A 25,396-nucleotide genomic window follows, 5' to 3' on the forward strand; every position below is an offset into this window, starting at 1 on the left:
CCCACAAGGTAAAGAATAGTTCAAAAGTTTCTTTCTCTAGAATTTTCTCCCTGCTTTTCCACAGTTTCTGTACATGCTTTTACCTACATTTTTTGGGAAAAAATTATTTTGTCTGGACCTTACTGCGCAGTTGCCTACAAATACATAAGTGACTCAAAGAGTTAGTTCTCAGGAAAAATTTATTTGCTTTGGTTATCAGTTTCCTGCATCTTGAAGAAATGGAATACCTCAGGAAGGGTGTTCAGTGGTGGCTCCTTTGACCCCAGCCATTGCCTGGTGTCCTGGGCTGGTTTTTGCATGGCTGCTGGTCCTGAGCAGCGTGGTGGCCCCACTCCTGGACATGTGCTGTGGTCACAAACCACACAGTGGACAGATCCTCCAGGTCTGCTGTTTGCTCTCACTGCTGCTCTCCCTGAGAGTGGCACCCCGTGAGGGAAATGTCCCAGGAGTGGATTTCTTACATCCCAAGCTGTAGGCACCTCATGCAAATGTGCTGAGCTCTTATGTGGCTCCCCTTAGTGCTGCCAAGAAACAGGACAAGAGTGATGAGCAGAAAATGATGCACAGGGAACTCCACCTGAACATGAGGAAGAACTTCTTCACTGTGTGAGTGACTGGGCACTGGGACAGGTTGCCCAGAGATGGTGGGGAGTCTCCATCACTGGGGATATTCAAGAAGTGTCTGGATGCAATGCTGTGCTCAGGGGTGATTCTGCTGGGGCAGGAAGGTGGGACCAGATGACCACCATGGTCCCTTCCAGCCTGACCCATTCCATGATTCTGTGGGCAATGGGATTCTCCTTTTGGTGGCAAAACCTTCCCACTGCACAGGGTACCTGTGGCAGGAGGCTGTCTCAAGAGTCTTTTGAGGGTCTCCATCTGGGAATTCGGAGCATGGATGGGTTCAGACATGGATGTACAGAAGGTGGGAATGGGATCAAGTGTTATGTCAGGGCAGTGCTGCTCCTACAGCTTCCAGCCAAGGAAGTACCTGAACATTTGGCTGTTGATAAGTGATGGGGTAATTCAGGGCCATTCTAAGAGCGCCATCAGCAGGTTTTGTGTCATTGAAACATCCCTAGGGGCCACTGCTGGCTCTGAGTGAGGCTGGAGAGTGCCTTGGATTGTTCACTGTGGGATTCCTAGGGAGAGAAAGCAGGAAACTCCTTGCTTTCAGGGCTCCCACTCCCTCTTTTTCTCCCTGAACATCCCAGAGGGACTGAGAAACAGATATCTGCTTCACAGGTAATCGTAGGGCTCTGGAAACAGGGATGATCCAAATGGAGCTGTGCCCTGTGCAGACATCCAGGCAACTGTTTCACTCGGGACAGGACAAAGCCACTGGTCTCTCAACATGGCTACATTAAAGATCATGAATCTTCCACCCAGGTACCCCCATACTGCACATGGTTTAGCAGAAGATTGTTTTGTTTTGAGGGAAGAAAATGCACATTTTTCTAACCCACATGAATCCCAAGTGTAGCTTGGACATGTGGCCTGGGTACCACAGATGCAATGCCTGCCTGGGGGGCTTAAAACAGAATCTGGCTGAGGCTGCACAGCCCCATTCCTCTGCAGTGAAGCAAGCTCACCTGTGCTATAAAGTGATTTGTGTGTACAACATTTCTAGAGGAGGCTGCAGCTCCAGTGCAAAACAGTTCAGGAGCTGAAGGTTGAAATCTTTCTGTGTACTCAGGACGAACTGATGCAGCAGATGCTGGCAAAACTTACACTTGCTTAGAAAATGTGATTTATTCTCTTCTCATCACCTCACTTTAAAGAGAGTTCTGGATCACTTTTGTTTGGTAGCCACCTTTATTATTAATTTTCACTTTTTAATAATAGATCTGGGCCAAAGAGCACCCTGAGTGAGAAAGCATATTTGGGAATCAGAGTCTGTGTGTTCTGGCCTTATTTCATGGTAAAACACAGCTTCCTGTCTGTATGCTCCTGCCCACCTCTGTCCTGCTGTTTTATCTGTCTGTCAAAGCTATTTTGACATCTGGGTCTTAACACCGAAGTTCAGAGCAGTTTGAATGGTCCTGTCGGCTTTAAAGTAACTACTCACCAGCTGGAGTCTGAGCAGCCCACAGCCCCAGATGGGGCCAGGGCTTCTCCCTCTGTGTGTAAAATGATGTGAGATCAGTGCCTGGGACTATAAACATTTAAAGCATTTGGGTCTTCATGGCCCATTGGCCCGATGAGATATCTCTCTTCTTTTGCTAGATCTGATCTCAGGTGCAGACAGCTCCAGATCCAGCCATTCTGGTGAGTTATCTTTTTCAACTCCTTTTCAGAATAAATAAAGCAAACCAACAACCAACCAACCAAAAAAACCCAAAAACCAAACAAGTGGGAGAAAATGAGTGATAAATAAGGGCTGTTTGATATGATTGAGAAAAGTTCCTCTTTTGCCCTCCACAACCCTCTTCCCTCCCAAACTCATTCTTGCCAGATCAGAATACATTAAAATCCTTGCATCAACATGAAAATCTCACCAGCTAATGTTTGCAAAGCTGAAGGTTTCCATCTTCCCCAAGTGGGTAACTTTCTTTGTGGAGTGATCTTTAGTTACTCCCTTCTTGGATAGCTGTCGCACCACCCTCTCCAGTGAGTGGAAAAGTCAAATCCTCTGGCTGAAACTAACCACCTCCATTCAGATACTTGCTCGATTTAAATACGTGTGTCAGGAGAAATATGAATTTTCCATTCTTTTTCCCTTGGCTCTCACAAGGTGAATGAATGGTCCCAGCCGTGCCTTTCATTTCCTTTCCTCCCTGAAGAGCTGGGTCTAGAGAAAGACACCTTTCTCCAAGGCTGTTTCACCCTTTTTCACCTGCTCTCTGTCCTCCAGCCAGCACCAACATTCCCGTTATCCTCGTTTGGCAGAATGGAAACTGAGGCAGTTAGCTGAAACAGCACTGGTCTGTGTCAGATCAGGACTGGACCCACGATTCTCTGCCTGAGCCCTGGAAAGCAGAAGAAGAGCCACAAATATCTGCAGGAAAAATAAAGCATGAACAAAACCACATGCAGGCACAAGAAGGGGAATGAGCAATGGTGCCACAATTCTACTAGCAAATGCTTAAAGGAAAGGGCTGAAGACATTTTCTCCAAAAGTCTGGGTGGCTTTTTAATTCAAAAAGGAAGGTAGGAGGATGATAGGACCTGGTCAAGCTCAGCTGCTTGCCTCTGTGCAAAAAGCCTTTCATTGTGCTCTGCTCTTGGAAATACTTTCACACAAATTGCAAAGTTGAAGACTTGGAGTTTTACTCCGGCGTTACGTATGAAGGGATGTGCCACTGCATTTATGGTACTTTTCCATCTGTGTCCCAGGACGTGGATACATAGCTACGCCTAAGCTGTGGGCTGGTTTTAAAAGTTCCCACTGGCTTGTCCAGCCCACCCTTAAGCAGTGGCTTCCTTCTCTACTCTGGGCCAGGGGCTCCTTGGGCAGGCATTTGCTTAGAGGTGACGCTCAGGAGCAATGGGTGAGAGCACACTGTGGAAGCTCACAGTTCTGGTGCTGCTGAAGCAGCCAGCAGCCCCTCAGCCCTGGTAGCAGCATATGCCCAGGATGAGAGGCTGCAGTTCTGCCCAGCCAATTCGCTCTGGAGGGCTGAAGAGGTTTTCCTGAAACCCAGTAGGGAATTCTGAGACTGGTGTCTTCCTTCAGCTTCGTGCTCTCTGCAGTGATAAAGAGATCCTTGTTTTCCCTGTCCATCTCCAGAGTGCTGTCCCTGTCCCACATCCTTTGCCCACGATCTGGCCAGCCCTGAGCTCTGCGGACCATTTCCCTTTCTCCTGTGAAAAAGAAAAAAATCCTTTCCCCAGGATTTCCTAGGAGGTCTCACCAAGCTGTAAAGTAACTAAACCGACGGGCTTGGTTTTGGAGAGACCCCCTGGCTCTTGCCGCCGCTGAGCTGGGGCTACCTCCGAGCGCTTTTCACAGGGAGAAAAAGACAACGAAATCCAAGCGCAGGAGGGGTCGCGGAGGGAAGTTACCTGCTCTACTGCTGGGGGCCGGCAGCGGCACCAAACTCGCCCCGGGCTGGCCTTCGGGACTCGTTTTGTTTGGATTTTTTCCTGGGAGGAAGCACCAGTTCCGAGCGAAGCGCCGCGGAGAAGGGCCGGGAGGAGAGGCGGCGGCAGCGCTGGCCCCGGGACCCCCGGGGGAGGGACCGCTCGGGGGCATGGCTATGGAAGGAACCCCAGGAGAGGCTGGGGGATTTAGTCGTGGGAGTCGGGACCCCTCCCCGGGGGCCTCCTCCTCCCGCCGGGGGAGAGGGGCCGGGCGGGCCGGCACCGCACGCCCCTCCGGGGGGGCGACCACCCTATATATTGCCAAGCGGCTCGGGCCCGACCTCCCCATCGCAGGGAGCTGCCGCCGAGCCTGCCCCCCTCCCCTTCCCCTCCCTCTCCCCTTCCCCTCCCCTCGGGGGGGCTCTTTCTCCCGCCGCTCCCCCCCGTCCTCCTCCTCCGAGGAGGAGGAAGGCGAGGGCCGTATATGAACGCGGCCGGGTTCCCCTGCCTGCGAGGCATGTGCACGCTGCCGGCGCCCAGCCCCGCGGCCAGCCCCGGCTCCCCCGGGCCGCCGCGGGGGGCTCCGCAGGCGCCGCCGGTGAAGCCGGAGCCGCGGGGCGCCGGGAGCAGCCCGGCCCCGGCCCCGCCGCCCGAGGAGCCGCCGCCCGCCGCCGGGGGCCGCCGGAGGAAGCGGCCGGTGCAGCGGGGCAAGCCCCCGTACTCCTACATCGCCCTCATCGCCATGGCCATCGCCAACGCCGCCGAGAGGAAGCTCACCTTGGGGGGCATCTACAAGTTCATCACCGAGCGTTTCCCCTTCTACCGGGAGAACCCAAAGAAGTGGCAGAACAGCATCCGCCACAACCTCACCCTCAACGACTGCTTCGTCAAGATCCCCCGGGAGCCCGGACATCCCGGCAAGGGCAACTACTGGACGCTGGATCCGGCTGCAGAGGACATGTTTGACAACGGGAGCTTCCTGCGCCGGAGGAAGCGCTTCAAGCGCACCGACATCACCACCTACCCCGGCTACATGCAGAACTCCAGCGCCTTCACGCCCCCGCCCGCCGGCCGCCCCACGGCACCCGCAGCGCCCTACCCCAATGCCCTGTGCTCGCCTGGCTACGGCCCCCAGCTCTCCGGCACCGTCTTCCACCCCTACGCGGCCGGGGCGGCACCGCCGGCACAGCACCCCAGGATGTTCAGCATCGACAGCCTCATCAGCGGGCAGCAGGCCCTGCAGCCCTCGCCGCCCTCCGAGCTGGGCCACCCGTCGCTGGGCTTGCCCGGAGCCGAGCTGGCTCCTGCCTGCTCCGCCGGCAGCTCCGAGCCTCCCTGCTTCCAGGCACAGCCTGTCAGCCCCGGCTTGCTGGGCCGGGCCGGCCCCAACTCCCTGGCGTACCCCTATGCCGCCTCGCCCCCACACCTGCCCGTGGCTCAGGGCAGCTACTCGCCCAGCAGCCCGCAGCTCTACGGGGCTCCCAACAGACTGGCCCTGCCGGCCATGCGGCCCCCGGCCTGTGCCGAGCACGGCGAGCAGCTCCTGGGGCTCTCCGCCTCACCCCTCGGCCAGTTCGGCTCCGGCAACACCTACATGAGGCAGCCCAACTTCCCCGCTGGCCTGGAGCGCTACATGTGATGGGGCTCGGGGGCTTGGCTGGACATCCCCAGGCTCCCACGAGCGGCTCTGGACGAGCGGACTTCTCCCTCCTGCGGGGCTCAGCTGGGGTGGAGTCAGGGCCCCCGGCTGTGTGCGGACACACACGTGTGGGAGGACTCAATCCCTCTCTCTCAGAGCTTATCCTGAAGCGGAGGCAAGGTGATCTGTTCTCCATTCCTTCCCGGAAAAGGTGTTCTCCGGCTGCATGTGCCGGGCAGGGCTTCCCACGTTTGTCCTTGTGCCCAGGCTGGCCCCGGGGATGCCACCTGCAGCAGGGCACCCGGGGCACCCGCAGGGCGAGCAGGAGCACACTCAGGAGGTGGGTGCATGGCGTACCATGCAGGAACTCTCTCTCAAATGGCCTTTCTCCTCTCTTCCCTGAGTGCCTCCCGTGTAACTGGAATGAAAGTTATCAAAAAAACCCCAAAAAACCCAAACCACTAAACAAGTTCACTGGATTTTAAATGAATATTTAAGATGTTTATAATTTCCTTTCCCTGTAGGAAAAGAAACCCTGACTTGACTACTTCTTTTTACTATTTTTAAAAATTACTTTTATTGTTAGAAAGGACTTTTTTAAAATAAAGCTTTTTTCTTCCAACATGACCAGTGCTGCTGTTCCTCTGGCTCTGGATGGATGTTGGCAAGAGGAAACTATAGTCTTGTAACTGGTGGGAGATGGATTCGTGCTGCTGTTGTGACACTGCCACATCTTACATTTTTAGTGATGCTGCTTAAAGCTCTCTATTTTATTATGATTTTCTTAAAACTAAATGGTACTTCCTAAAAAGCTTGCCCATGCAGCTCTTACTGGACTTGGTGGTTTCCATTTGCATAAAGAGAATGTGTCTTCCCTTCAAGAAATCCCTTGCAGGTAAAATTCTGATTTAGCCCATCAAATTAAGATATCGCAATTTTTCTTCCTAGCAACAAAATCAATTAAAATTCTAACCTGTTCACTGGCTGGGCTGCTGCTATTTATTTGCAGGACTCCCAGCCAGACCACCTGACAAGGTTAGAAGGGAGAATTCTCCATCCTCAGATTTAGATTTTTTTTTTAAATTTAAACATCCTTTGAATAAAAGTGCCAAGCTAGGATTTCCTTTTTTTCGAGGGTGTCTTCTGAAGCAGAGCAGTTTTCTGTAGTCCCTATTGCATTTTCCTCCCTAAGGAAAATGCTCCTTTTAAGGAGCTGGAAGTCATCTGATCTTTGGTGGAAAAGAAGCATCTGGTTCCCCAGCTGCTGGGCATGATCAAAAGCTGGTGTGCTGGCAGGTACCCACGGAATCGGCTTTTGTCCACGGCTTGGGACCTTGTGGCGTTTCAGTCTTTCATTCTATGTGCTCCACAGAATCGGAGAGTGGGTATAGTATGAGAATGAAGGGAAGAAAATGATTTTTTTCTTCTTGGTTTCCTTAAAATTTAGCCTCCATCTTTCTCTAAAAACTGGTCTGCCATCCTCAGCTCACTTGCTGAGTGCTGAGTCTCCTCTCTGGTCCTTCCAGCTTTACCCTTTCAGCTGGGACACTGGTCCCAGCAGCAGCTTCTGTGCTTTTCCCCTGGCAGTAACCCTGCTCAGAAAGGGCGTTGTAATAGAACTTATCCCTTGAAATACTTTGGCTCTCTCCACATGATATCTGTAGGCAGACATCTTCTGTCTAATGGAAATTTGCAACGTGCCACGCCTGCCTGTGACATACTGTCTGCAGACATCACTTAGGGGGGTGCTGAAATAATCACTTGCAAGGACAGTCAGCAGAAAGGACATTTGTCATAGCTCACATTCATTCCCAGGGCCCGATCCTGCAATGTTTTGCTAACAAAAGAACTTTTGAAATCTTGCCTAAGTACCCAGGGTGTCAGAGCCAGACATGTGCCAGAAGCACTGGGTCTGCCAGCTGATGGGGCTGTGACTCCACTGGGTCAGGAGGGCTGCTGAGGCAGGGGAGAACCAGCTCCTGGCATGAAATAAAACCAATATTGGCTGTAGAGGGTGGGCAGGAGATGCTGTGGTTCTGCCTGGGAGGAGCTGGCCAAGCCGTGACAGCCCAGACCAAGTTGAGCTGGCTCGTCGCCAGTCACCTTGGAGACTTGCAGCAGCAGGGAGCTGGTGTTGGAAAGGGCTTTCCAAATTCCTGGTGCTCTGAGTGATAACTCAGGTGGAGCCATGAGGGATGGGCTGAAGGGGGGCTGGGCTGTGACTTGCTCCTGTCCCCCAGCTGTCCGTGCCCTCCTGCTATGTGGCTTTGTGGAGAGGCGGTACCCAGCTCCAGATTTAGGGATGTCTGCAAGAGATCCACGCCTGTGCCTGTGCCACAGGGGTCTCTTCAGCCAACGTGGCTCTGGTGTGAAGTGAGTCACCACAGTGGGCTGACTCCCCGGAAAGCTGGCTTGGAGAGAGCAGGTGACCCTGTCCCGGTGTGTTGGGACAACCCCTGGTGGGCAGCACTGGGTTGCACATCTTCTCTGGTGTATCTGTCTGAGCCCCAGCCCAGAGCCCTCTGCAATCATCAATAAACCTCCCTCACCGCGGGCCTTACACTGCCAAACAGCTGGAAAACAGGGGGAACAAACCCCTTTTCTTCTTCTTCCTGTAGATATTAATCCTCACATGCACAAAACTCTGGCAACTTGTATTGTGACTGTCATTAAACTAATGCCTTAAGAGTGTCTTCTTGGTTAAGTTAATGTATCCCAACGAGGCTTTTAAGCCTCCATTTCAAAGCTTTGTTTACAGTCAGGGTGAATCTAGCAAATGAGTAGGATTAAGGTGTCATGTAAAGCATGAGCCTTGCTGGGACAGAGTAGCTTTAAGCTTTGTGAAGTCTATACCTGAGCCCTTCATCTGTTTTAGTGTCTTTTCGATGTCCCTGTTTAGTGAATAAGAGGGATTTGAATGAAACAGGAGTAATTATGACTCAGATTCCAGTTGTGAAACCAAGTCTCCTTTGAAATCCTCTCCTCTTTATTCAGGGAGTTTAGGGAATATTTTGTAATGACAGTTGTAACAATCTCGAGCTCACACAAAAGACAGAAGCAAAACTTTCTGTGCTTTCTGAGATTGGAAAGAATGACATACCTCAGGGTGATGGTAGGAGGTACTCTGGACTTCCCCGTGGTGGGGAGAGCCCTGTCCTGAGCCTGTGAGATGCTGATGGAGGAAGTGGAATTGATCTCCAGCACCAAGGAGATTTAGTGATTACCTGGGCTATCTTCTCTGACTTCTCAGGGAATAACTCTTTGCAAATCAGGCTGATTTCAGATAACTCAGGCTGCATGTTCAGAAACACACAGCCAAAATGAGCTGCCACTTTGAAAAGATGTTTGTTTTTCACTGGGAAACTCTGGCTATGCAGGGAGGACTGACTGATCTGCTGTGTCTGTCTGCATGTGTACAACAGCATTCTGTACATTTCATGATTGTACCACCTTCCTGCTGCTTCCAACAGGTCCAAAAAAAGCAGGGAAAAATTCTCTTTCCAAATTATATTCCCAAGCTGTAAATAGTGTTTTCTAGCCTGTTACAAACAAACACAGCACTAGCTGAAATTTTATTTGAAACACATTTCCTGAAGAACTTATCGGTCCCACTGGTAGTGTTAGGTTTTTTCTGGATGCTGCCAGCTGTTCACTGACAGTCTCAGTGCTGGAAATGTTACACCATAACTTGCTGTTATTCTATGCAATACTTTGCCCTTTGCAAATACGCAGCTCCAAGACATTCAGTGGTGTTTCTTGAAGGTCAAGGTTGAGTTGGTAAAGTCAGACAGTGATGGGGATGATGGGCAGTGGGACTGGCTGAGATTGGCTTTGCCAGGTAATAATGAGATTTTAAGGAATTAGCATGTGGGAGTCAGCACTGCCCAATCTCTGAGCTACATTTCGAATTATCGGGGGTCCATCACCACTTCTGCTATGCTGTGTTCAGATCCTTTACATCCGGGAAGTTCCTGCAAGGCCAGGAGCCGGTGATGGAGCTGCTGTGTTTGCACAGAGCAGGAGCAGTGCTGCTTTACCCCACGGCTGTGGCTCTGCGGCGGGGTTGGCAGGGCCGAGATGCCCGGAGTGACAGCGGCGTGCTCAGGCCAACACTGACCTCCAGTGGAAAGCCCCGGGAAGCCTCTCCCGGCTCCCGGGGGGCTCAGCCCCTGCCGGCAGCATCCCGGCCTTTGGGGTCCTGTTCACGGCTGCGGGAGATCGGGACACCGAGGAGTTTTGGGGTACGGCCGGGATGAGACACGGTGAAGTGTTCAGGGAGAGTCGCTATGAAACACGGTGGGCTGGAAACAACCTTTGGGCTTAAAACACCGTCTGCTCACTCTGAGGGGGTTTTGAAGGGAAAGGGTTTCTCTGGCTGTACCTTCTTTTACCCTTTTCCTAAGCCAGCGCTGGGCACAGGATACAGGATTGGGCTGCGTTGGCTGTCCCCTGCAGTTCTTCTCCCTCGAGTGAAAATAGGGAAACGAGTGGAAGCACAGTGAGAATCTTGATGGAAGGGGAGGGGTTGGTGATGGCAGATCACTCCTCTGCAGCAGCCACTCTCATTGGCAGCCTGACTTTGTGTTTGAAATGTGCTACACGATGGTTGAGTGGCAGAGCTGGGGGCTGGCCTGGCTCTTAACAGCACCCAAAGTGCCAGGCAAAGCAGCAGAGCCTGAGCATTGGCAGCACAACACCTACAAGCTCTTGGGAGAGGTCTGTGCAGTCATTTCACAGCCTTTGTACTGTGGTTGCTGAAATGGTTACACTGCAGCTGTTGGATTTATGAATGTAATGAATCAACTGTGCCATTCCAACACCAGCACACAGCTCTGGCTTGTGGCAGCTCAGGGTGTTGTGTGGAGAAAAGGTGCACCTCAGCCCCTTACATATGTGCCTGGGAAAAGTTCATTTTCCATTTGCATCAGCACTGCTAAGCCAAAGGCAGCACGGTATGACCTCTGCAGAGAATGGGCCTGATGGTCTCAGACGTTTTGGGTGCTTTGCATCTGCATCACAGCCATCTCATCTTGGTTTTAAAACTCTCCTGCTAATCAGGTGTTGGAAACCTAATCAAATCTGTAGACCCATTTTCACGAGGTTTCACGTGATCTAATCTGGCTGGAGCAAACGGACCCCAAAAAGCACAAAATTGTCCAAGCTCACTGAGCACCCTGGCTCTTCGATCTGAGCAGGCTGTGGGTTTCAGAAGAGGAATTAGCTCACCTGTGCAGATCAGGCCAACACAGGTCTTGGTTATACCTTTTTCAGATTCTCTCTCTTTGAAAGACAGAAGTCTGAGCAAAGCTGAGGGGACTCTGCCTCATCATTTTCAGTTTCAGAAAGATGCTTATACAGAGCTGTAACTCCCTCCTGAGAGCATCCCATCGAGCACTACTCTGTACCAGAGATGTGTTTACCCATGGGAAAACAGGAGGCTGTCAAACCAATCTCACCATTTGGAGCCTTCACCCTCAAGAAATCACAAGTTTTGCCATCCCAAAGACACAGTTAGGAGGGAACATTTTCTTGTCAGACCCCAGTCGCATCCCAGCAGAGCTTCGTGTTTCCTAGAGATGGCTAAACTGGCCACATGGTCGAGATGCTCCCTTCAGGTCACCATGGAAGCGGTGGGAGTGGGGTGTGGTTCTGCCTGCTGCACTGTGGGCAGCACCCACGAGGTGGCAGCCAGCTGACACCCAGGCCCTGTGGCCCACCCTCAGCTCTCCTGCCCGGACCCCACCAGCCACAGACCCTCTCCAAGCAGCATTTGCTCCACCCTGGTTACTCATTGTTAGGTTTTCCACGGTGTTGGTTTAAGCACGTATCCATCCTCCCCCGGCTCGAAGCCCTTTCTTTCCAGGCTGTCTGCTGCTTGGATTCTCCCTGAGCTGATGCTCACCCTCTAAGTATAATTGCAATACAAAGTAGTTTCAGAATAGCATGCAATAGTGGCTAATTATTTGGAACAATTATACATAACAAAGACAGAGCCAAGCAGCAAGAGGGCTTAATTGTCTGGCCAAGCATGAAATAGCACAGGATTATCGCTCACAGGGGGAGGGGAGGCAACAGAGGAGAATTGCCCCATAGAATAGGCAAGAATCCAGCCAGCTCTGGAAGACAAAGTTTATTGAAGAACTTGAAAATTCCCTGTTGAAGCATCTTCTGAGATGGCAGAGAAGACATGAAAAGGATAATGACCCAGAATATGGGCTTAAGGCACAAATCCCTCCACTGACAGACTCCAGGCCTACAGGCGCTTAAGAACATGCTTAAATTTTAAGCACATGAATAGTCCCCTTTGATGGCTCACGTGCTTAGAGTTAAGCTCAGGCATAAGTGTTTGTAGGATTGGAGCCCAGATTTTTATTGCAGCTAGGCTCTTCTCAGTAATGACAGGAAATAAGAGATGTATAAAGTGCACAAGCTCCCAGGGCAGTGCCATGAAACCCTTTGCTCCATGTGAGTGACAAGGACCTGCGGTGAGCCATGGCAACACCCACACCTTCCCTCCCTGCCATGGGAGAGAACAACAACTGTGCAGTGGTGAGAGCAGCATCTCCAAGTCATGAGTGGAGCCTGAGAGTCCACAGGTGTGGGTGAGAAGGTGTGGAGGTTGCAAAATGGAAAAAGATCACCATTAAAACCTAAAAAGTGCTGGAGTTCAGCCTTGCTTGAGAGCATCAGAGAGCAACATGTTAGAGAGCTCCTGAGATGATGTGGAAAATGAGGGCAATTTTCAGTAAAAGTGATGAAAATATATAGAAAAAAATCCTGCAGAATATGAGCAAATCAATGCAATTGCAGCTTCTTTCCAAATAATTCCTGCTTAGGCATGCAGCTGCATTTTCTGCAGAATAAAGTTCTTCTCATGTGAGATTTTTCCTGCTCTTTCTCCATCTCTGAAGGTTTTGTTTTTTGCAAGGCTTCCCATTTTTACAAGACAGCTACCTGCTGGGCAGTAGCACTTGTCCCTCTGCTTGAACCTAGATCACTGTTTTTCAAATGTCTTTAGGGCTGGAAGGATTTGTTTTTGTTAGTGGGACAACAGCCTCGTGCTGGTGACTGCAGATGTGCTGTAGTGGTGGTGGTACAAAAAGTGAATGGTGTGGGATACAGGTGCTGTGAGCTTCAGTGGGCTGACTGAGCACAGGACCTATGGATGTCCCATATCTCAGACCTACAACCATGCCTGAAGCTTTGGATGAGGGTGCCCATGCCAGCAGCAGCAGCATGTGAGAGCAGTCCAGCCTGGGGATGTAGCTGTGGAGGAGGTTCTTCTTTGGGAAAAGTGAGTGGACATGTGCATCTGCCCCACAGGAGGCCAGGCTCCCCTTCCCACTGTTGGCTGTACTCTGCACACCCCTATCAGCCCCCCATGGGCTCCACAGGGATGTGCTCCAGAGGGTGGGAGCTGCTGGTGGAGGAGGTGGCCCCACCACTGCCTCCCTTAGTGCACCTGGGACCTCCTCTGTGGCTTGGGCAGGGGCACCGTGGGTCCAGGCCTGCTGCTGGCAGCCACTGGAGGGCATTCTGTGATACATCCAGCCTCCTGTTCCAGCTGTAGGTGCAGCCTCCCTGCCTTTCCCAGGCACAGACACCAGCTATGGAAACACCCACACTGCCTTTTTCTCCCTTACGCCCATACAGGGGGCAGAAGGGGGGACTGGGCAGCTGACATCACCTCTGGGGAAGGGTCAGGCTGGCTGGTGCCAGTGTGGGCTAGGATGTCCCTCAAGCTCTCAGGACCTTCCCAAACCACCACGATACCTCAGTGCATCACCAGCCTGCCACGATGTGCCTGAGCAGCAGCTCAGAGCAGCGGGGCACGGGTGGAGGATTTTCTCTGAAGCCAGAGGTTAATTATGCTTTATTGGATAATTTTCAGCTGCCAGTGCTGGCAATAAAAGGGATTTCCTCTAGATGGCACGCTTATCTCTGCACTGGGAGGGAAGCCCACCAGCCTGCATCCCCCGCAGGACCCCAGCGATGTATTTTTAGGGAACGGATAACTTATGTCCTCTTATATCACAATTTGAATGCTAAATAGCTAGACTACACAAAAGCCTGGAGAATGGTAATAAGAAAAGGCATTTCATATTGAGCATGGTTGAGATCCAGTTAGCTGAGTGATGCTAAATATCCATCTTGAAGAAATCACAGAAATTTCCAATTAACATAAAGCCAGATGTGAAATCAGCCATTCCTTCATCAGCCCTCAGTGTTGCTTCTTCCATTTTCCTCTTCCCAGCAAGAATAAGCAGAGGCTTACCTGCAGTAAGTGAAAGAAGTGGGGATATGTGAGTATGTGGAGCCTCAACACCCCCCAGAGCGGCAGGAATAATTTGAATCTGTGTGTTGACAGCTTTCCCCTCTCTTGCCCCTGTGCAGCTCAGGGTAGCAATTTCTTCCAGTGGTTTAAAGAAAGGAACAGAAGTTCACGCCCATCTGGAGCTGAAATTCACCCTTCTGTGCAGATTCAGCCACAATATTGAAGTGGTGCAGTTTAATATTTTTTCCACCTGACAGTCCTTCAGTAAATAAGTGGAGAGGATTAAGGAGTTTGGTTCTGCCTCTGCTTCTCTGCATGTGTGAGATGCCTCACATCTCTTCCCATACTTTAGGTTGCAATTTTTTCCTCTCTGTTTATTCAGCTCCTTCCCAAGAAGAGAACAGGGAAAATGAGCCCTGTGTCATATTTCTGTGCCATCTTATATAAGGACAAGAGGCAAAATATATTTATGAAGCTCTTTGCGAGGCAGCTCCATAGATATCATCAGCATGTGCATGCTGGGCTGATTTTTCAGACGGATACAGAAGATGGACCTAGATCTGATCTCCAGCTGGAGATTGCTGGATACTTCCACAAAGACTCCTATCCCCAACCTTTTTCTACATGAAAAAAAACCCAAACAAAAACAACAACAACACACAAAAAACCCCAAAAAAAACCAAGCAAACAAACAAACAAACAAACAAAAAACCACAAAATCCCCCAACGTTTTTATACTGATCAAGCTGTATTCCAGTAATTTTCCACCTTATCTGTCATTTCCTCCTTTGAAGGCTCTCTCTGTATTGCTTCTGGCACCCAAGTTGAAGGTCCTCAACTGGCACTTCTGGTAGAAGTGGACTTTTGTGATCTCAGTGGGTGAGGTGGGCATGAGCTGCTGAACAGCTGAATGCAGAAAACTCAGCATCAGGGATTTCCTGGATAAGTATGGCATGATCAGATGCTAACATGAAAAACCCAGACTCAGAAACCTCATCATGAGTTTCTAAATCCTTGTGGATCTGGCCATTTATTTAGGTTCTTGCACCGGTGCACCCACTTTTGGAAAATCTGATTCCCTCCCACATATATCTCTCACCTCCCAAAAAACCCCTAAAAATCCTTCCTTCTATTTTCAGGGGATTTTGGAAAGAATGAAGTGATTTAGCAGGCTTGTTTTCACAGGGATATTTTTCCTTGTGTGGTAGGCACCGTTACCAGGCTGTTCTATACACATTGCCATGTGCCAGAGCATAATTGCCTTCCACATGCATCGGCCTTTGGCTAATGTGTTTTTTATGGCAACCAGGAGACCTGGCTTTGGTGAGTCTCAAAAGTGCACCTGGTGGTTTATGGCTTGAAATCACTGTGTTCCTCTGAGTCATGTAAGTATCTCTTTTCATGTCAGATGGCTGAAGAATGGTATGAAAAAAAGGCTTAAAGCAAGTCAGAGTTAATCAGTTGAGTGTTAAGCTGTGTATGAGCTTGCCTAGTGGGCTTCAAACCCACATGGGATGGGATCAGTTATGAAAAGAGAGCATGAGACAAAGTTTTGGAACTGCAAGCCCAGAACTGAGGTCCTAAAGTCAGAACATAGCATTTAAATAAACGTGTTTTTAACTTATTTCCCACTTGCCTGAGGAGCAGAAAAGACAGGGATAATTGTGCTCCAAAGTTTCACGGGAACTCAGCCCTGCACATCAGGTTCCTGGGAAAAGCCTTCATTGAAATTCAGGCCTTTTTTGGTGTGGATTTTGAGACACCTACATTTGAAAAGTCAAGTCAACAAACCCAAGCTGTCCAACATCTGAACGCTGCAGGGATGGATATTGGCACTTGGCTCCGGTGGTTTCCAATCTGGGAATTTCATATATCTCTCACTATCTGTCACCACCATTCCCACTGACCTCCCTGCGCTGGGAGCTCATGGTGTGCAGGCTGCAAACTGATCTTTGCAAGCTGGGAGCTGGCAGTGCAGGGCTGGAAAAAGGGTTGAACTGCAGGGAGCACTGAAGGTCTGAGCCTTGGATATGGAAAGAAGAGAAATAATATCAAAGGAAATCACATAAGTGGAAAAAGAGCCCCCTGGGGCAGCCCAGGCAGCAGCAGGTCTGTCTTGTTCATGTTTTCAGAGAAGTTAGAGGTCAGCCAAGCTTGATAACGAGGTAATAAAGAAAAATCCATCATTGAGCCTTGGGGGACTTGTAGATGCGGCTCTCATCAGAATAAACGAATTTAGATGCTGCTCGGCAAAGCAACAAGAACGATTATAGATCACAAATCCAACAGATCATCTGGAAGGGTGTGGGAGCAACATCGGCTGGGCTGGAGCTGAACTTTCCGCAGTTCCCAAGGGCTTCGCTTCCCGGGGCTCCATCCCCCCCGCTACAGCCCCGCGCCGGGAGATGCTCCCTTAGGGGTGGGCATGAGCGGTGCCAGGGCAGGAGCAGCGATCGCACCCTGCGGCGCTCCGGGCTTCGTTCTGCCCTCCGCCTACACCCCCCTGCAAATAACGGGCTGGGCGGACCGTCAGGGCAAGAGTTCTTCCCTGGGGGAAAAATCCCAAAGGTTCCTGTTCGTTGTGGCCAGTTTTGCAGCTTTCAGCAGCTCTGATCAGGGTGGAGGCACTGGGACACCCGGGGGGAAAACCTCGGCCGTGGCGATCCACCTGCTGAAGCGGTCAGCAGGGCATCAAACACCGACCCCACACGCCTGGATCAAACACCTCATTAAGACAGGCGGGAAAGACAGTGAAAATCAATTTAAAGAAGAAAAAAAAAATCATAATGATCCGTTGATGGCCTTTATTTTTTTTTCCTCACTTTTGAGACTTTCTGGAGACTCTCTCCACTCCAGCACCACTCATCCCCAAGCACGTTTGATTCCACAATTGAAAATTAAAGTGAAATGTAAAGCAGAGTTAGGTTCAAACGGGAAGCAAAGCTGTCTGTAAGGAAATTCTGCAGAGAGGAGAGCAGAAAAATTAAAAATCTACGCAAGGAAAAATGCTTCCCTCCCAGCCTAGCATGCCCGGGCTCAGCGAGACGATGACAAAGCAATCTTTTCTGGTAGATCAATAGGGTTTTTCTTTCGGGAGACCACATCATTTCTTACCCCGGCGCACATTAAAACGCGCCCGTGGCTCCGTGTGGATGCACGGCCGGGAGTGTGTGTGTGAGCGTGTGCCTGTGTGCGCACCGTGTCTGGGATCCGACCATCTGGTTTGTTTCAGTCCAGGGTTTCCCTTTTCTAAATCATCTCGGGACGGGTGTAGTTTAGGTACTTTTTCTCGTTTTGATTTGTTTCTGCAGCCGATTTTGCGTGGCAAAGCCGAGGCTGCGACCGACTCGGCGAACAGAAGCCGTTCGGAGACGGAGAGAGCGAGATTCATTCACTCTCGTTCCACCGTGGCTCATCCTCGACTTAAACGGGGACTAAATTGTGCCTTGAAAGAGGCAGAAGTCGTGTCGGTGCTGGGTGATCGGGACACGCTGTTTCTGGAGCTGCGGCGCTCTGGGTGCGCGATGCTGAGCGGGAGAGCCAGGTCCAGGCTCCGGCCGCATCCCATCAACAGCGCCTCGGATCAACTCTCCTCGCCTCCCCCGAACATTTTCGACCTCATCGGGGTCCCCATGACCATGAGTATAGCAGCAAGCGGCTCCACCCGAGTTCCCCGTTGCCGGGGGCTCCCCGGAGAGGTCTGCCCACCTCTCCAGACAGGGGGAGAGCCGGCAGCCAGGGCAGGGCAGGGGTGGGCAGGCAGCAGACACCCACATCTGTTTCACTTCGAGCCGTGCGGGACCAGCTTCCAGACGGAGCGATCGGGAGGCAGCCGCCCTGCGACCGGGCTCCGCTGGGGCTCGGGGGGCGGCCGAGCACCTTCTCCCCCGGAGCATCCCCCGGAGCATCCCCCGGGCGGTGTCCTCTGCCCCCGGCCGCTCGCAGCGCGTCATTTTGCTGCCCCCCCGCCCTCCCCTTCGCCGCCCTGCAGAGACACAAGGCGCAGCTCCCGGCGGTTCCTCGCTGCCATGAAATGCACCAAGTGGAAATTCAATCGCCCCGTTGTGTGTGTGGTCGAAATCTCTGGCAGCTGCTTCGGAATTTTTTATGACACTTTCGTTTATGTAGGGGAGGCATAACTATTATTTTACTTAATAAAAATGGAAAGCGGCTCGGGTCTTTTCCCTCTCCGCTCCCTTCCATTTGTTCTTCCCATCGCCTTTCCACCGGGCTGATGAACGGAGAGTTTAAACAGTGTTGGTAGGAAAGATGCGGCATCTCCGAGGCATTTCTCCGTGTTAGACAATTATATATACATGTATATATGAAAAAAAAATACATCGGGAAAAGAAAGAAAATAAATGTAGGTATAGTTGAATATATATACACACGCAAATATCTGAGAGGGAGATATATGTGTATGTGTTGTGAACACAGGTTAGGAGCATCGAAGAAGTATAAAAGTGAAAGCTAAGGAAAGCTCCCCCAGAGCTGACACACGCCCCGGGGGACAGACTTCCCACCTTCCCGAGAAACTCTCAGCACAGTTTCCCCCTCTGCTTTTCCCCTCCGATCGAAAAATTCTCCCCGATGTCCGCGCTGGCGGCGAGGAAGGAGGATCCGACCGACTCCGCGCAGAGGCTCCGGCTCTGAAATCGCTGCTTCCACTGGAGATGTGCGGACGGAGACGTCCGCTTCTGCCCTCTCCTCGGGGTCCCCCCGAATTCGCCGAGCCTGTGCACCGAGTCGTTAGGGCTTGAGTAATTGTGACCGGCATTTGGAAGCGGGGCCGCGCAGCTGTTTGGCCCGGCTCCCCGGTATTAGTGCTGGAGATTTTATCACCAAATGCTCGCACCTGTTAACGGCAGAGACTGGCAATTCATCACCGCGGATTCTCACACTGCTGAACGTGGCCCTGGCGGGGGGACATCTTCTCAAGGTACCCCCTTGGAGGAACCCATCCCTTTCCTCCCTCCCCATGCATCCTCCCACGGGAAAGCAGATACGTGTTTGCAGAGCCTCCAAGGGAAAAAAACCCGAACCAAACCAAAACCTAACAGTGCGAGCGTGGTTCAAAGCGTCCGCGATAGAGACGGGGACAACTTGCTGTCACAGCCACCTACGGGACATGGGTTGGGCAGCTTCCGCCGTGGCCGTGCTCCCCGGACTGCGCCAGGGCAGCTGCAAGGGGGGCAGCGGGGCTCTGCCACCCGCGGAGACGCTGCGGTGGCTCCCGGGGACCTGGTGTGCCTCTGTTTCGAAGGAAATTCTCCCGCTTCGCCTGCAGCCCGCGACAAGGTGGGTGTCTGCTGCCCACCACCTCCTCCTGCCAGCCGTCAGGGAAGCGGAGGCAGGAGAGCGGCGGACAGGAGATCCCGAGGCCGCGGGATATTCCCCTTCCCGAAGGGATCCTGGGACCTGGCCGGGCTGTGGGTGGGCCGCCTGGGAAAGTGGTACCCGGCCGAGCCAGCCGCGTCGGGCGGAGATGCAGCACTCGGGTGCGGTGCCAGCACCCGCGGACACGCACAGCCTTTGCTTTGGTTATCTCTAGCGGGGGGAGAGGCTCGGCAGTGTCGCTCCTCGCCCTCCGGCCCGCACCTGCCGGGCGCAGCATCCCTTCCGTGGCAGCCCTCGGAGGAGGTGGCTTTCCAGGCGGGGTGCTCCGGCCTCGGTGACGTGTCGGTGACGTAAGCGCGCGGAGAAGGGGAGCGGGGATCCCCAAATTCACACCATCCCTCAAGGGGGCCGAGGGCTCGGTCCTGACGGAGTGAGGGTCCCTGTCGGCGACGCTGCGGGAGGTCTGCAGCTCATCCCCAGCTTCGGGGACGGGCAGCCCTCGGGGGGAGAACGGACCCTCCGCGGACCCCCGGGCCGAGGAAGGCAACGCGCAGGAATGGGGTCTGAGAGCCTCCAGCACCGCGGGGCGCTTGGGCCGGGGAGGGGCTTTATCCAGCGTCGATCCTACAGCCCCCCTCCTACAGCAGCCGGCTCCAGACGAAGCCGGGGGCATCCGAGCGCCAGGGGAGCGGGCAGCGCCTTTCCTCGAAAGCATCTCGGGCGGGGGACACGCTCCCCGGGGACCGGGCCGGGCCGGGCAGTCCCTCATCGTGCCCCGTGGGGGCTGCGGCGGGCGCCACGTGATGCCGGGGCTGCCGTATAAAGGCCTGGGGAGCGCTGGCAGCAGGCGCAGTGTGGGAGCGTTTCCACCGGGTCCCAGCTCGGGAGGGGTGGGGAGGGGGGAGCCGCCTTCCCCACTTCTGCCCTCCCCCCTCCCTCTTCCCCTGCCCCTCCCTTCCCCTCCCCCTCCCTCCCCCCAACCAGAGAAGGAGCCGTCGCAAACCCCACTTTTCTTTATTTTAACTTTTTTTTCTCCCCTCATTTCCCCCCCCCCCCCGTGTTTCTCTCCTTTTATTATCATTATCACCATTATTTATTATCGCTGCTCCCAAGCGCCCTGCCCAGCCCACGGGCTCCCCGTCCCCCCGCCCCCGCCCCGCGCCCCCTCCGCCGCCCCTCCCTCCGCAGCCACCACCCCGCAGCCACCACCGCGGCCCCGCCAGCAGCGGCGCGGCGAGCGGGGCGCGGAGCGGAGCGGCGGCGCCGGGGCGCCGGGTCCCAGCGGCGGCCGCAGCCCTCCGGCACGGCCCCGGGCCCATCCCGGGAGCCGCCGCTAGGTGGGGGGGGGAGCCCGGCCCCGGCCGCCCCGGCCGCACAACAATGACTTTGGGCAGCAGCGGCGGCGGCGGCTGCGGGATCATGTCCGAGCGCTCCCCGGAGGAAGAGCCGCTCTCCGAGGTGGAGGACGCGGATATCGACGTGGTGGGCCCGCCCCAGGATGGGGGCAAGTACAGCGAGGAGGAGGAGGACGACGAGGACGAGGAGGACGAGGAGGACGGCGGCGATCCGCTGGGGCTGGCGCTGCCGCGGAGCGGGGCCGCCAAGGCGCGCATGGGGGGGTCCCCGGAGCGGCTGTCCCCCGCCGGCGGCTCGGAGCCGGCCTGCGCCCGCGGCGCCGCGCCCGGGGAGAAGGCGCCCGCGGGCGGCGGCGGCGGCGGAGCCGGGGGGAAGAATCCGCTGGTGAAGCCGCCCTACTCCTACATCGCCCTCATCACCATGGCCATCCTGCAGAGCCCCAAGAAGCGGCTGACGCTGAGCGAGATCTGCGAGTTCATCAGCGGGCGCTTCCCGTACTACCGGGAGAAGTTCCCCGCCTGGCAGAACAGCATCCGCCACAACCTCTCCCTCAACGACTGCTTCGTCAAGATCCCCCGGGAGCCCGGCAACCCGGGAAAGGGCAACTACTGGACGCTGGACCCCGAGTCCGCCGACATGTTCGACAACGGGAGCTTCCTGCGCCGGAGGAAGCGCTTCAAGCGGCAGCAGCAGCTGCACCCGCCGCACCCCGAGCTGCTGCTGCGGGCAGGGGCCGCCGACCCCGCCGCCTTCCTGCCCGGCTTCGCCTACGGACCCTACGGCTACAACTACGGCCTGCAGCTCCAGGGTTACCCCCCCCACCACCACCACCATCCCGGTGGCGGAGGCGGCGGCGCCGCGGGCGCCTTCCCCTTCCCGGCGCCGCACTGCCCGTTACCGGCTCCGCCGCCTCCCGCCGCCGCCTCCGTCTTCTCCGCCGCCTCGGGGCTGCCCGCCTTCCTGGGCGGCGAGCTGAACTGCAGGAAGTCCTTCTACCACCCCCAGCTGAGCCCCACCGCCCTGCCCGCCGCCCTCCTCCAGACCCTCAAGCCGGACCCCTCGCCCGCCGGGGGCGGCGGCGGCGGCAGCGGCGGCACCAACCACCCCTCCCGGCCCTCTTTTTCCATAGACAACATCATCGGGGGGGCCGTGCCCCCGCCGCCCAGCACCAACCCCAGCGTCGCGCCCGCCGCGCCCTACCCCGCCGGCCAGGCGGGCCCCCCGGCGCAGGTCCTGGCCGTGCTCAGCCCCGCCTTGGCCCCGGCACAGCCCCAGGTCAGCCTGGCACACGAGCCGCTCCTCCAGCCGGCCCAGAACTTTTCCAGTAAAATCACAACCCTCAGCAGCTGTCATTTTTAAAGTGTGCTGTGGACTGGGGAAGGGGAGGGGGATGGGGGGGAGAGTCGCGAAGCAAACGGCCCCTTTCCAGCTCTCCTCCACTCCTCCGAAACTGCTCCCCTTCCCTCTCCCCGTGTCCCTCCCCCCCCCCCATCTCCTCCTGTTGTGTTTTAAGGTAGGAAATATTTCCTTTTTTTTTTTTTTTTTTTTTTAATTTTTACTTCATTTCCAGGCTCAGTGGCATCCAGATCTGTTTGTCTCTCTCTCTGATCGGGGAAAAAAAAAAAAGATATCAATACATAGGGAGGGCGGGAGGAGGGAAAGAATAACACGATTTGGTCCTACAAGCGCCAAAGCGTATTTATAAAGTGGCCGTAACATAAGCTGGGACCTGGGCTGGTTGAACACGCAACGTCTTGGGAGGGGAGAAGGGGGACATGTGAAGAACGAAGCGGTCTTAGGGTGGGAAATGTTTCCTTTGAGAGGTGCGGGTTTTCCGCAGGGCTCCCCCAGATCGCCTGGGAAAGCGGCCAGGGGAGTTGCGGACGCCCCCGGTCGCAGCGAGCCCGTTTTCGTTCCTGCAAGTCTCTCTGCCGGGTGGTTTTGCCATGTGTATGTCCTTCCCCCGCTCTCAAAGAAAATGTTTTAATGGTCCGATCTCATTTTTAGTTTCTTTGAAGCTTCGGGTTTGGTTTTGAAAGGCACTGTTTAAGGTTTCTTTGTTTTTTAAGAAGAAGAAAAGTCTATGAAACTCAGGACTGCGGTTTGTTTTTTTTCTTTTTTTTTCTTTTTTTTTTTTTCCCAATTAGATATTCAAATGCACGTTTAAAAGAAAATCGGATCAGTCAGGAAGTTTGGAGAATTCCCATACTATTTTTTTTTAATCCTTGTTTTCCCACCCCCTCCGTGCGTGGGTTTTTTGGTGTATTGGTAATTATTTGTATATAGATTATTCGGGAGCTAATGAGCGGAGTCCAGTTAACTCTTCACTGGTTGTGCATCCGTCATATCTATTTTATTGAGAGAATCTGTGAATAATTTGATGTGGAAAAGGCAACAGAATTTTGTCCACCGTCGGTGTAAATTAATAAATGTTTGTGACCTGGATAAAAAAAAAAAAAATAACAATCCAAATCGTTCTTTGCGATGTCCTTTGTCACGCTGAGAGCCGAGAGCCCCGCTCGGGCCTCGGGGAAGCGAGAGGCTCCCAGCCTCGGGCCGGCGACCCTCGGGCGTTCTGCAGGGGCTGAGCGGCCCCTCCGCGGCCGGGCCCCTGCCCAGCGCTGCCACACGCCCGGGCCGGCAAACCAAAACATCCCCGGATTTTATTATTTTTATTATTTTTTATAAATTTTAATTTTTTTTTCTTGGATTTTGGTGTCTCCCAGGAAAAAAAAAAACTAACAAAAAAAAAAAAACCCCAACAAACAAGAAATCCCAAAAAACAACAGAACCAAAAAATAGCCCGCGTGTTTTCAGGGGGAAGGAGTGGCGGCCGGGAAAAAGGTTCTCCCTTCTTCACCCCCTCCCCCCCACACCTCCTTTTATTTTGTTTGGAAAAGTTGACACATGAGAAAATAAGTTGGAGGGTTTCCCCCCCGCATACACGTTCCCCCTTGGGCCTGCAGTATTTGAATGACCGAATGAAACTTGATCTCTGCCTAAATTTTGCAACAACTTACAAAGTAAATAAACATCTTAAAGCGTTCCGTTCTCTTCCAAACTTCCCCTCACCTCCCCACCTCCAATTTATTTATTTCAGGGACCAAACGTGGCTCTTTGGTTTGTTTGTTGGCAGGGACCCTGATCGAAAGAATCGAGGCCTTTCTGACCGGGCAGCCAGCTGAAGGAGAAGGAGAAAAAGGAAAAAAGAGCTGAGCCGTACGAGGCAGGGAGCGGGGGACGGAGCCGGTCCCCGGGCAGCGGGGCTTTGTGCGGGGCCCTCCGGGGCTCAGGCAGGAGCAGGAGCCGGGCGGTGTGCGCCGAGGAGCGGGGGGGATCGGCTTTTCTTTTCACTTCCATCACCCATCCCTTTTTTATCCCCCCTCCGCTGCCCCTGTCTGTGCCACCTCGAACCTCCGCGCAGTTTGTTGATGTTGTTCCTGAACGTGCCGCCTCCCCGCAGCGAGCGGTCTCACATCTCGCCTTCACACACATTTGCTTTTGAAAAGCGATCTTCGTGTCCGGCACTTGGTTGTCTCCCTTTCATGTCCAGCTCCTACAAAAGGGGCTACAAGACTCGACATGGGAGAAAAGAGGAGGCCAATGAATCTATTTTCCAGATTGCCAAGCACATGGTTGGAAATTGAAGGGGCTTTTGTAGCATTTCCCCTTCCTCCCTCCCTCCACTCTCCTTTTCTTTTGCTTGTGTGCAAAATGTTCAATTGCTCTGGCAGGGGTGTTCCTGACAAGCTCATTACTAGAAGGTGCCAGACCCCTCCTCTCCCTCTCCCCCGAAGTCTTTGATGAAGTTAAAATGCGCTGATAGCTGCTCTCGGGGCTATCTTTGTTCAGCCTCTTTCAATAACCGAGCTTGCTTTGAGGAGACGGGATCCGAGGGAAGAAAGCGATGTACAGCGAGGCTGGGTGGTGGTTGTGCGCCTGGCAGAAGGGGGGCTAGTTGTTTTAATATAAAGTAGCGATTTTTAATAATTTTTGGCTTGTTTGTTTGTGAAGTGCAGGAGGGACAGGAGCCAAGGGTGCCAGGAGCGGATAAGAAATGGCAGTCGATGCCCATAGGGATGAAGGAGGCGTGTGGCTCCTCCAGTCCCGCTGGTGCAATGGGTTCTCCAAGTTGGTGGTCTCAGGGCTTGAAGGGATGGAGGGGGGTCCTCTGCGGGGAAGCGGTGTTTCCCTGGAGAGCCCCCTGCCCCACACGCTCAGGAGAGAGGGATCGGGAGCGGTGTCTGGGTCTGGGACACCTTGCCCCGGCTCCGTTCATCTCCTTTTGCCTTGCGGATTTGTGGGTTTTTAAGCCGCGCTCTCCGGACAGAATTGAAGCTGAACTGACTTGGGAGCGGGGGGATTCCCCCCCTTTACCGGGACTCGTGGTACCCACGCAGGAAGGGTCGGGATCGGCCCTGCGGGGGCTGCGAGTGCGAGCGCGGTCGAGGTTTTATTTTGGGGGGAAGAACCCCAAGCGTCCCTAAAATTAGAATTTTCCCAATTCCCTGAATTTCCCTGAAGCACCGCAGCTCGTTCCGTGCCCCGATCGGGCTCACGCCGCCTGCAAGTGTCTGCGTGGCTCGGGGAGGGTCGGCGGAGCCCCGGGAACCGGCTCTCCCCGTCCTCCGGAATGGGGGGCGGCGGGGAAGGACCCGGGGGTCTCCCCTGGCTCCGGAATGCCCTGGCCGGGCTCGGTTCGGGGGTTTCATGAGAAATTTTGCCTCGGCTAGGCGGGACGGATAATGGCCCCTAATTACGGGGCA

General features: G+C 53.9%; 2 protein-coding genes across 2 annotated transcripts; both read left to right on the forward strand.

The window, feature by feature from the left end:
* The first annotated feature begins 4,507 nt into the window (after window positions 1-4,507).
* FOXE3 (forkhead box E3) lies at window positions 4,508-6,118 on the forward strand. The gene has a single exon (XM_088060568.1). It carries the CDS (start codon window positions 4,508-4,510, stop codon window positions 5,660-5,662), a length of 1,155 nt encoding a protein of 384 aa, XP_087916694.1. The 3' UTR covers window positions 5,663-6,118.
* A 14,472-nt stretch (window positions 6,119-20,590) lies between these two features.
* Window positions 20,591-24,679, forward strand: FOXD2 (forkhead box D2). Its single transcript, XM_005534648.3, is given in 4 exon segments — window positions 20,591-21,438; window positions 21,441-21,484; window positions 21,486-22,143; window positions 23,767-24,679. Coding segments are annotated over 3 exon segments (1,332 nt in total). The 5' UTR covers window positions 20,591-20,654; the 3' UTR covers window positions 21,990-22,143; window positions 23,767-24,679.
* The last annotated feature ends 717 nt before the right edge of the window (window positions 24,680-25,396 follow it).

Source organism: Pseudopodoces humilis, chromosome 10 (assembly GCF_049639895.1).
Source record: "Pseudopodoces humilis isolate 2021_Gansu_Grassland_sample_001 chromosome 10, ASM4963989v1, whole genome shotgun sequence".
Classification (NCBI taxonomy): Eukaryota; Metazoa; Chordata; class Aves; order Passeriformes; family Paridae; genus Pseudopodoces; species Pseudopodoces humilis.